We start from the raw sequence: 12,364 nt of genomic DNA on the forward strand, positions 1-12,364 counted from the left end.
TTTGTCAGTCAATTTTTCTGAGTTGAAAAATATTTGCACTTCAAAAATAAAGGTACAGAGACCGCAGTTGTCACTCACATTACACCAGGTGGAAATTAGTGCACAGATAGCATAAGGAAACATGCAAAATCCATTGCTTTCCAAATGAGTTTTGAAGTTCTGGAGTTTGAAGGAGTAAAAGATGTTTAAAACTTTAAAAATTGTGAGCTGTGTGTAATAATATTGCATTAAAAAAATCCTTCCCTGGTTTTTAATCCAGTGCGACACATTAGTGTTTAATCTGCAATCATTGACCAGTTGAAGATGCCTTTTTTCTATTGCCTTTCACAGTTCAAATGCAGAGCAATCAAAGTGAAGGAAATGTCTTTGAATTGCTACATGCGACAGGTTATAAAGGAGGTTGTCTACAAAGTTGCAGGTTTTTCTTGGTTCTCTTTCCTCTGATTTTGTTTTGTGTGGAAACTACCCGTCAGAATTTCCCACGTGACTCAATGGGTGTATGCACCTCAGGGTGAACTCTGACCGCTGCCCAATGAACAGTGGGGTTGTTTTAAATTTATAGTGTCCCAGTGTGCAGGAAGGGGAAAATCAACCACCGGGCTCAGGAGGGTAAAAATCAGCCGAGATTCCTGCCCTTATTGTTGACCAGTAACCCTGCCAAGAATGTGTGTGTCTGTGAGCACCAGGTAAGGAGAGAATAGGCTTAGATTTTGTTGATCAACTGCGTCAACCTCCCAATTCTCTTGTGTACCTCAGTAGGAGGCACCACCTTCAGTAAAGAAGGTGTAAGCAGCAAAAAATAAAAAGCTAATATGATTTCAGGACTTGATACTGAAGTATTGTAGTCTGACCGTGATCTAGTGTAACTGCTAGCAACTGTACTATAAATAGCTGCACAGGATCAATAATTGGAAACCAAGTATTACAGAACTTCAGAACTTAAAAATATGCTCACTGTTGTTGCTTCATGACACTATTTGAAGGCAGCTTGTTCGTAAGGCTATGTACTTGTGCCCTGATGTCAGTTAATTTATTTTTAAATTGGTTGTTGGGAGAGGACTTATGGGCGTCACTGCTGCAGAATGGCACACTTAGAGCTTTGTCTACCTCGGGTATGGGGCAGGACAAATGTCGAGTGAACATCTGCTTCTATCTCTGTGTGGCCAGGTTGTGCCATAATGGACAGGCAGCTAACCACAATGTGTTTTTCGACAAAAACTTTGACAATGTAATATTTATGTTGAAGATCCATAAACACATGCAAGTATACTTCTAAAACAAATCAAAATCCTCTGCCCCTCACCCCTCCCCTTTGATTTCCAATTACTATGCACCATTTGTAATCGAGCAGCTGCTTCTAAAGGCATTTGAGCCAGCAATGCAATTTGTGTAGCAATGGCCAGAATGGGATACCTCTCATTTCACTGTCACGATGTTCCCGTCTCAAACCACCCTCCTGAGAAATCTACACAGGCAGCAGTTCTCTGCCTGATATAAAGCGCAAACATTGTACCTGCAAGGATACATCACCCTTCCACAAGTCCTTTGGCAAGGAGCCTTAGGGACCCCAAAGTGTGCGGCAAAGGGTATTACTGGAATTCAATCAGCTAAAAATGTGCAGCTTGATAAAATAAACATAACATTGTCACTTATTTTGTCCAGGTAAGTGATTACAGTTTTGGCGAATTGAGTTTGGTGAGTAACTGACCTCCAGTCTGGTAGATGTAAAATGCCAATCCAAGCTTTTCTTCAGTGTTTTGCTTCACATTGTTGGGATATTTGTATTAATTTATGCTAGCTTCAAAATTGGTGAATGTAGTTTGGAACTCGAACAAAGAAAGACTTTATACTTTCTGAGACAGACTTTGAAGCTGATTTGTGTTTTCTTGTGTCGGCTGAAAAAATAAAATTATCGATTTAAACAACTCCACTGTCCATTGGGTTGAAATCAGTGACCACAGGGACTGTCAGGGTATGGTAGCATAGTGGTTATGTTACTGGACATGTAACCAGGAATTTTGGACTAATGATCCGAAGGCATGAGTTGAAATCCCACCACATAGCTGGGGAATTTAAATTCAGTTAATTAAATAAATCTGGAATTAAAAAGCTATAGTATCAGTAACAGTGACCATGGAGCTACCGGATTGTTGTAAAAACCCATCTGGTTCACTAATGTCCTATTCATGACTCGAGTGACTCAGTCATACCAATACTGACCAAGCTGGCCTGAAGGACATAACTGCCAGACCGGCAGGTGGTGAGAGAACCAACACAAGGGAAAAAGCTACTTGATCTCATCTTCAACAATCTATCTGTTGCAGATGCATCTGTCCATGACCGTATTGGTAGGAGTGATCACCACACAGTCCTTGTGGAGATTAAGTCACGGCTTCACACTGAGGACACCTTCCATTGCGTTGTGTGGCACTACCACTGTTAAATGGGATAGATTCCGATCATCGCCGTTAGCCATCAGCAGCAACAGAATTGTATTCCACCACAATCTGTAACCTTGTGGCCCAGCATATTCCTCACTCTGCCATTACCATCAAGCCAGGGTACCAACCCTGCTTTAATGAGGAGTGCAAAAGAGCATGCCAGGAGCAGCACCAAACAAACCTAAACATGAGGTACCAGCTTGGTGAGCCTGAAACACATGACTACATGCATGTTAACAGCAGAAGCAGCATGTTATAGACCGAGCTAAGCGATCTCACAACCATCGGATCCGCTAAAAGCTCTGCAGTTCTGCCACTTTTTTTTTAAAACTCATTCCGGGATTTGGGCGTCGCTGGGAAGGCCAACATTTATTGCCCATCCCTAATTGCCCATGAGACGGTGGTGGTGAGTCGCCTTCTTGAACCGCTGCAGTCCTTGTGGTGAAGGTACTCCCACAGTGCTGTTAGGGAGGGAGTTCCAGGATTTTGACCCAGCGATGATGAAGGAACAGTGCGATATATTTCCAAGTCAGGATGGTGTGTAACTTGGAAGGGAACTTGCAGGTGATAGTGTTCCCGCGCCTGTTCCCCTTGTCTTTCTAGGTGGTAGAGGTCGTGGGTTTGGGAGGTGCTGCTAAAAATGCCTTGGCGAGTTGCTGCAGTGCCTCTTGTAGATGGTACACACTGCAGCCATAGTGCGCTGGTGGTGGAGGGAGTGAATGTTTAAGTTGATGAATGGGGTGCCAATCAAATGGGCTGTTTTGTCCTTGATGGTGTCTAGCCTCTTGTGTTGTTGGAGCTGCATTCATCCAGGCAAGTGGAGAATATTCCATCACACTCCTGACTTATGCCTTGCAGACGATGGAAAGGCTTTGGGCAGTCAGGAGGTGAGACACTCGCTGCTGAATTCCCAACCTCTGACCTGCTCTTGTTGCCACAGTATTTATATGGCTCATCCAGTTAGGTTTCTGGTAAATGGTAACCCCCCCCCGCCCCAGAATGTTGATGGTGGGGGATTTGGCGATGGTAGTGCCATTGAATATCAAGGGGAGGTGGTTAGACTCTCGCTTGTTGGAGATGGTCATTGCCTGACACTTGTGTTGTATGAATGTTACTTGCCACTTATCAGCCCAAGCCTGAATGTTGTCCAGGTCTTGCACACGGGCACGGACTGCTTCATTTTCTGAGGAATTGCGAATGGAACTGAACACTGCAATCATCAGCGAAAATCCCCACTCCTGACCTTATGAGGGAAGGTCATTGATGAAGCAGCTGAAGATGATTGGACCTAGAACACTGCCCTGAGGAACTCCTGAAGTGATGTCCTAGGGCTGGGTTGATTGTCCTCCAACAACCACAACCATCTTCTTTTGTGCTCGGTATGACTCCAGCCAGTGGAGAGTTTTTTTCCCCCCCAATTCCCATTGACTTCAATTTTACTAGGGCTCCTTGATGCCACATTCCGTGAAATGCTGTCTTGATGTCAAGGGAAGTCACTCTCACCTCACCTCTGGAATTCAGCTCTCTTGTCCATGTTTGGACCAAGGCTGTAATGAGGTCTGGAACCGAATAGTCCTGGCGGAACCCAAACTGAGCATCAGTGAGCAGATTATTGATGAGTCAGTGCTGCTTGATAGCACTGTTGACGACACCTTCCATCACTTTGCTGATTGAAAGTAGACTGATGGGGCGGTAATTGGTCGGATTGGATTTGTCCTGCTTTTTGTGGACAGGACATACCTGGGCAGTTTTCCACATTGGCATCTACCTGACAATGTTGTAGCTGTACTGGAAACACAAGTCTTCAGCACGACAACCGGGATGTTGTAGGGGTCCATAGCCTTCGCTGTATCCAGTGCGCTCAGCCACTTAACATTATGTGGAGTGGAGTGAATTGAATTGGCTGAAAACTGGCTTCTGTGATGGTGGGGACTTCAGGAGGGGGCCACTCGACACTTCTGGCTGAAGAAGTTTGCATACGCTCCAGCCTTGTTTTTTGCACTTGCGTGCTGGGCTCCACTATCATTGAGGATAGGGATATTCATGGAGCCGCGTCCTCCCATTAGTTGTTTAATTGTCCACCACCATTCACAACGGAATGTGGCAGGACTGCAGAGCTTTGATCCGATCCGTTGATTGTGGGATCGCTCAACTCTATTTATAGCATGCTGCAGCATGCATGTAATCCTGGTTTGCAGCTTCCCCACGTTGATGCCTCATTTTTAGGTACGCCTGGTGCTACTCTTGGCATGCTCTTCTGCACTCCTCATTGAACCAGGGTTGGTCCCCTGGCTTGATGGTAATGGTAGAGTGAAGGATATGCAGGGCCATGCGGTTACAGATTATGGTGGAATACAATTCTGTTGCTGCTGATGGCCCACAGCACCTCATGGATGCCCAGTTTTGAGCTGCTGGATCTATTCTGAATCTTTCCCATTTAGCATGGTAATAGTGCCACACAACACGATGGAGGATGTCGTTAGTGTGAAGACGAGACTTCGTCTCCACAATGAGTGTGCGGCGATCACTGCTCCAATGCTGTCATGGACAGATGCATCTATGACTGGTAGGTTTGTGAGGATGAGGTCAAGTAGGTTTTTTCCTCGTGTCCGTATTCTCACCACCTGCTGCAGGCCGAGTCTGGCAGCTATGTCTTTCAGAGCTCTGCCAGTAGTGGTACTACCGAGTTACTCTTGGTGATGGACAATGGAGTCCCCCACCCAGAGTATATTGTTATCTTGCTACCCTCAGTGCTTCTTCCAAGTGGTGTTCAACCTGGAGGAGTACTGATTCATCAGCTGAGGGAGGACGATAGATGGTAATCAGCAGGAGGTTTCTTTGCCCGTGCTTGACCTGAGGCCATGAGACTTCATGGGGTCTGGAGTCAATGTTGAGGACTCCAGGGGCCACTCCCTCCCTCCGACTGTATACCACTGTGCTGCAACCTTGGGTTGGTCTGGATATACCCAGGGATGGTGATGGAGGAGTCTGGGACATTGGCTGAAAGGTGTGATTCTGTGAGTATGACTGTCAGGCTGTTGCTTGACAAGTCACTAGACAGCTCGCCTAATTTTGGCACAAGTCCACAGATGTTAATGAGGAGGACTTTGTAGGCACAACTGGGCTTTGTGTGCCATTGTCATGTCCGAAGCCAGTGCTGAGGTCAATGCCAGGTGGTCTGTCTTTTAAATTCTTATTGTTTTCTGTAGCTGTTTGTTACAACTGAGTGGCTTGCTAGGCCATTTCAGAGGGCAGTTAAGAGTCAAACCATTTTGCTGTGGGTCTGATGTCACATAAGCCAGACCAGGTAAGGACGGCAGATTTCCTATCTGAAGGACATTAGTGAACAAGATGGGTTTTTACGACAATCCAGTAGTTTGACTAGCTTTTTATTCCAGATTTATTTCATTAACTGAATTTAAATTCCACAGCTGCCGTGGTGGGATTTGAACTTGCGTCTCCATATTATTAGTCCAGGCCTCTGGATTACTGGTCCCGTAACTTAACCGCTATGCTACTGTTCTCAGTCGTGAATGGTAGTGGACAATTAAACAACTGACTGGAGGAGGAGGCTCCATGAACATCCCCATCCTCGATGCTTGCGGAGCCCAGCACGCGAGTGCAAAAGACAAGGCTGAAGCTTTTGCAACCATTTTTAGCCAGAAGTGACGAGTGGATGATCCATATCGGCCTCCTGAGTTCCCCACCATCACAAGAGCTAGTTTTCAGCCAATTCGATTCACTCTGTGATATCAAGAAACGGCTGAGCGCACTAGATACAGTAAAGGCTATGGACCCCGACAACATCCTGGCTATAATGTTGAATGAAGACTTGTGCTCCAGAACTAGCCGTGCCTCTAGCCGTGCCTCTAGCCGAGCTGTTCTACTCCAACTCTTGCACTGGCATCTACCCAACAAAGTGGGAAAGCTGCCCAGGTGTATCCTGTCCACAAAAAGCAGGAAAAATCCAACCCGACCAATTACCGCCCCATTAGTCCACTCTCAATCCTCAGCACAGTGATGGAAGGTGTCGTCGACAGAACTATCCAGTGGCACTCACCAGTAACTTCACTGGTGCTCTGTTTGGGTTCCACCCAGACCACTCGGCTCCAGACCTCATTACAGTCTTGGTCCAAATATGGCCAAAAGACTGAATTCCATCGGTGAGGTGAGAGTGACAGCTCTTGATTTCACAGCAGCACTTGACTGAGTGTGGCATCAAGGAGCCCTAAGTAAAATTGATGTCAATGGGAATCGGGGAAAACTCTGCACTGGCTGAAGTCATACCTAGCACAAAGGAAAATGATTGTGGTTGTTGGAGGTTAATCATCTCAACCCCAGGACATTGTTGCCGGAGTTCCTCAGGGCAGTGTCTCGGCCAAAGCATCCTTCAGCTGCTTCATCAATTATGATCCCTCCATCATAAGGTCAGAAGTGGGCATGTTTGCTGATGAGTGCAGTGTTCAGTTCCATTTGCAACTCCTTAGGTAATGAAGAGTCTGTGCCTGCCTGCAGCAAGATCTGGCCAATATTCAGGCCTGGGCTGATGTGTGGTGCGAATGTTATTTGCTACTTTAGTGCCAGGCAATGGCCATCTCTAACAAGATCAAGTCTGATTATCCTCCCCCTTGATATTCAACTGCGTTACAATCGCTGAGTCCCCCACCATCAACATCCTGGGGGTTGCCATTGACCAGAAACTTAACAGGACCAGCCACACAAATTCTGTGGCTAAGAGCAGGTCAGAGGCTGGGTATTCTGCGACGTGTGTCTCGCCTCGTGACTCCCCAAAGCCTTTCCACCATCTACAAGGCACAAGTCAGGAGTGTGATGGAATACTCTCCACTTGCCTGGGTGAGTGCAGCTCCAATAACACTCAAGAAGCTCGACACCATCCAGTACAAAGCAGCCCGCTTGATTGGCACCCCATCTGCCACCTTCAACATTCACTCCCTTCACCACTGGTGCAACGTGCCTGCAGTGTGTACCATCTATAAGATGTACTGCAGCAACTCGCCCTGGCTTCTTCTTCAATTCCCAAACCCGTGACCTCTACCACTTAGAAGGACAAGGGCAACAGGTGCATGGGGACAGAGGCAGCAGGCACATGGGAACACCACCACCTCCAAGTTCCCTTTCAAGTCACACAGCATCCTGACTTGAAAATATATTGCCATTCCTTTATCATTGCTGGTTCAAAATCCTAGAACTCCCTGCCTATTAGCACTGTGGGAGTACCTTCACCACACAGACTGCAGCAGTTCAAGAAGGCAACTCACCTTCACTTTCTCGAGCAATTAGAGATGGGCAATAAATGCTGGTCTTGCCAGCAACACCCACACACCATGAATTAATGAATTAATGTTTTTAAAATTCCATAATATAGGAGGAATGAAGGTAACATAGTGGAGTGGTATTTATTTTGTATATTTGCGTGTCTATTTGACACTTGCTCAGAATTTGCTTGGTTTCATAATTTGACCCAAAAAATAGTTATAAATACAATATTTTTCTTTCTCTTTACTTTGCAGTTCATTATCCCAATGGACAAGAAGGTAATGGCTCATCCAGATAGGCCACTGTACCTCACCATTCAGACATCAGACTTTGTGGCTACAAACACCCGGCACTCGCTAAACTGCACACACTCCGATCTCCAAATGGTGCTAAAAGCCTTCAAAGAATCTGAATTCTTTCACGTGTCCTATAAGGAGTTCCCTAAATCTGCAGACAATTTTGATGTGCTGCAAAATGTCTTCTTCCATCATGCTTATGAGCAACAAATCAATTTGGACAGAATACACACACACAAGAATCTTACCTGTGATTTATTAAAGGCATCGTCGGCTGCAGATATTTGGTCACTCCATTTTTCCCAGCTCTGGTTGGACTTTGAGGGCATGGAGAGTTCGAAGGGCAAGCCTTTCAGCTTTGTGGATGCATTTCCCCTCTCCATTTGGGTGTCCCAACCGACTAAGTTTCAACAATCCGAGGCACCATCCAGTCATTCATATTCTGAATATACCACTGATTTAGAAGATTCCTATGGTAGTTTGGGCCATAAATTGAATATGTTCAGCAGCACAGAGTCCGTTGGAAATGGTTTGCAGGCTAATGCAAAGCGGGATTTCACGGACACACAAACACTGAGATCTTCTGAGGAGATTGATGCACAACTGAACACCCAACAGGTGAAAGAATCCAGCGTAAAGGATGACTCTGAGGCAGATATACATGTTCTCGTGTACAGCACTGCACATGTGAAAGCACACATGAACCACTACCATTACCTTGTACTACTGAGGCTGAAGGAGTGTCTCACTCAGCTGCAGGAAGATCTTGCTCAGGATATGGAAAGATTGTCTCAAAATCCAATTAAATCTGGCAGTGCTTGCATAGGGCTGTTGGTAAAGAGTGCAGAAATTGCTTTACTGCTCCATCCTGTACCATCCACAGTTTGTGATACCAAATCCCAGGACTCTGAAAGCACAAGCCTCGCTGAGTCAGAACTTTCACCTTCGGAAAGTAGAGAGAGCTTGACCATGGAGGGCAAGCTTTTGAACAGAACAAGTGGTCAGCTGGACAATACCATCAGTTCTATGGACGACATTGGGATTCACAATGGGGATATGAGTATGGGAACCTCATTAGATCAGTGTGTTTTATCACAAGATTACACGGTTGTGAGCGGTGCTCCTATTTCTAACACTGAAGAGGTGGCAAATCAATCGCTTGAAAAAGGATTTGTGGAAGAAGCATATGAAGCAGTGGAGTCACTGGAGGCTGAGGTTCCTGAGGACGCCCTTGATCACTCTACCTCTAACCCCACTTTAGCTACAAGCACCTCTTTGATTTTCGACCCGCAGAGGAGGAGCAGAGCATCTGATGGCAGTCTGCAGGCTGATCTCGCTACTTTTGGGGGTGTTGAGGGAGATTTGACTCCATTGAGTGTAACAAAGGATGTGGCAAAAGAAGCTCTGCTCATAACTGTGGATTTAACTAAAGAAGCTGTTTCCCTCACAAAAGACGCGTTCACTCTCAGCAAGGAGAAGATGGCTAACACAATGCAAAAGATGCTTTCTCTGTCATCCTCTAGGTACGACGAAAGGTTTCTGCAGGCAGTGATTATTATATCTTTACGGTTTCTATAAATATTATCTGCAGGGGCTGCATAGAGTTAAAAATAAAGGCTATTTATTGCTTTTTTTCTGCAAAAGTCTCATTTCCCCTCCCCATCCCACACCACTGGTCAAGGAAGCAAGCAGCTGTCCTGCTTCCAGGCCTCTAGCGATGGTGGTGCTGCTCTGTAAACTACAGAAGTGATGAAGCACACAAGGTGATACTGTCAAGTGTTTATTTTTGTTCCCTTTCCACCTCCTCTGTACGGAGTGTTGCAAATTGTGGGCAACAGTTTGTTGAAACAATGTGCTTCATAACATCGCTCAAAACTTCTGGTTGTTTTTGCATTCCATCGCAAAATCCCTGTGCATCGTTCCCAGATCAAGAAAGTGGGCAACCTGGGACACTAACTGTGGATTGATTCATCTACAACTTTGTTTGTTGTCTGATTGCCATTTAGGGAAACCTGGCAGGAGTGCACTCAATCCCATCTCCCCTTTACCCCCCCCCCCCAAACTACTCTAATAGTTTCTAATAGTAATTGCTTTCCCATCAGTTGACCTAAACCTTAGTGTAGAGCTTGGTTTTCACTATTGGTGGAGTAAAAAGTAATTCAGTTTGTCATCCTGTACATTGTGTGTGTTTTACGGGTTATGTCCATTTGAATCAGCACCGTGATTTCACTCCACCGTATTGTATCCTCCATCCTCCATCTTTCTGTCTTCTATTTCTGGCCTTCTATATGTTCCATCTTTCCTCTGCCTCCCATCTAGAATTCTATCAGACCCGTGTGCATGTGTGAAAAATGGGCATTTTACCTCTAGTTCAACCACCTTTTCATAGAAAAGATTTATTCTGCGATCTTTGAATGCTTCATTACTTAGTAATAAAATAGGCCATTTTAAGTGTTTTTTCATAATGTGCAGGACTTGTAGATCAGACTTTGTGGACAAAGTCAATCTCATACCTATCAGTGGTAGGGCACATGGGGCTACACACAATGCTAGGAATCTGCGCTTGTATCTAAAAATGGTTGAATAATTTTGAAATGAGGCCATTTGCCTCAATCTGTTCCTGTACACTATGAAATAGCGAAAGAAAGAAGGCATTTCATGACCTCAGGATGTCCCAAAAGCGCTTTAGTCAATCGTGTATTTTTATAGTCACTGTGTAATGTAGGAAACACAGTAACCAAGGTCCCACAAACAGTAATGTGATAATGACCAGATAATCAATTTGTGAAAATGTTTACCAGGAAGAACTCTTCGATTACAGTGGCATGGGATCTTTTCCGTCCACCTGAGGTCTCTGTTTAATGTCGAGTCTGAAAGACGGCACCTCAGACAGTGCAGCACTCCCTCATAACTGCACTGGAGTAGACAATAAAATGTAGTGGGATATAATTGAGGAATTTTTAATCATAACACTTTCTTGGCAAGGTCAGTCCATCGGTGCATTTAACGCTGACTCATTCCAGTCGCTCACATGGATTTTTAACATTGGAGTCATTTTGTTTTTTTGATCTCGATAACAAGAGGCACTGTGACTTTTGCTCAGCGTTGTTTAGTAGACTTTAGCAACCAGTTATCCATATAGAATATTTGAGGACTGCTGAGGGAATTCTTATTCATGATGTTGTAAGCAGAAGTTCATGGTATCACAATGATTTGAGTGTTCTCCCAATATTTTCTACTTAAGCCAAACACAAAACTCTGCTTCCGTAGGCAAACCTTCATTGCATATAAACCAAAATATGACCTTGTGCCAGTGTCCAGGACAAAGTACTCATTTGCTGTTGGTGTGCACACTGGAAAACAGTATTGGATAACTCCTGAGCTCTCCTTAATTGGCAGAAAATAACACATTGACCGACCGTATAATTTGGGCTAAAAGCTATGAATTGAAGAGACAGGAAAAACACACGGAAGCAAAAAGAGGTCACTTTGCAGAATAAGGACAGTAACAGCATACTTGATTCCTCGCCAGTAGTTTAAGACTGTTTTGAGACAATGTAGAAGCTTCAGTGTTTCTCTTCAGTAACTTTGAAGCTCAAGTCTACAGTGAGAGGTGTACTTTGCAGAGAAGTCTCTTAATCATTGGCCAATACGCTGAGAATTGAGCCAGGCAGCAGCGATGCCAGTCCCCGTTATATCTCTCTCCCCTTGGATCCAGGTTAATACAATGGGAAATAGATTTTTCATAATCCATCAAAGGTAACCCTCTGAAACAGTGTCAGTGAAAGACACATCAACCAAGATGGGTTTTCACAGCTAATAGAGCAGTCCCTTGGAGTACCATTTTGAAAATGTCTTTCAACCATAGAATCGTGCACTTTTTAAAGATTCTTCTTGGGCGGTAAAGATGGTTCAATACATCTCTATTTCATTTAATTGAATACTCAATAAACAGTTGGTTAGAACAGCTCTGGAACAGTAAGCATCTTCCCATGGTCAGGTTGTGCAGACTGGCTACTTGGATGCTGTACTTGTGGGTAAGTAGAATTATAGCGCCACCATGTGGTCAATGCTGAATTATCACTTTCACCCACACATTGGCTAATTGCAGTGGTGTCAGACCACACTTTTGAATTTGAATAAATGTATACGGTCTCCCTTAATAGTCCAGCTGACACTGATAAAAGCAGGCGATTCAAAAGTATTTAAAAACTGCGTATCAATTCAATTAAGGGGAAGCTAGATCAGTACATGAGGGAGAAAGGAATAAAAGGATATGTTGTTCAGGTGAAATGAAGTACACAGTGGGAGGAAACTCGTGTGGAGCATAAACACTGAATGGGCCTGTTT

At 44.7% G+C, this 12,364-nt stretch overlaps 1 protein-coding gene across 4 annotated transcripts in view; it reads left to right on the top strand.

The window, feature by feature from the left end:
- Positions 1 to 12,364, top strand: part of LOC139227816 (bridge-like lipid transfer protein family member 3A) — a 181,259-nt gene that overhangs the window by 135,001 nt on the left and 33,894 nt on the right. For all 4 annotated transcript variants that reach the window (XM_070858884.1, XM_070858882.1, XM_070858883.1 and 1 more), the window contains exon 14: positions 7,973 to 9,537. In XM_070858884.1, coding sequence (XP_070714985.1) covers positions 7,973 to 9,537 — 1,565 coding nt within the window. The remainder of the gene's footprint in view (positions 1 to 7,972; positions 9,538 to 12,364) is intronic.

The sequence above is a fragment of the Pristiophorus japonicus genome, chromosome 17 (genome assembly GCF_044704955.1).
Source record: "Pristiophorus japonicus isolate sPriJap1 chromosome 17, sPriJap1.hap1, whole genome shotgun sequence".
NCBI classification, from domain to species: Eukaryota; Metazoa; Chordata; class Chondrichthyes; family Pristiophoridae; genus Pristiophorus; species Pristiophorus japonicus.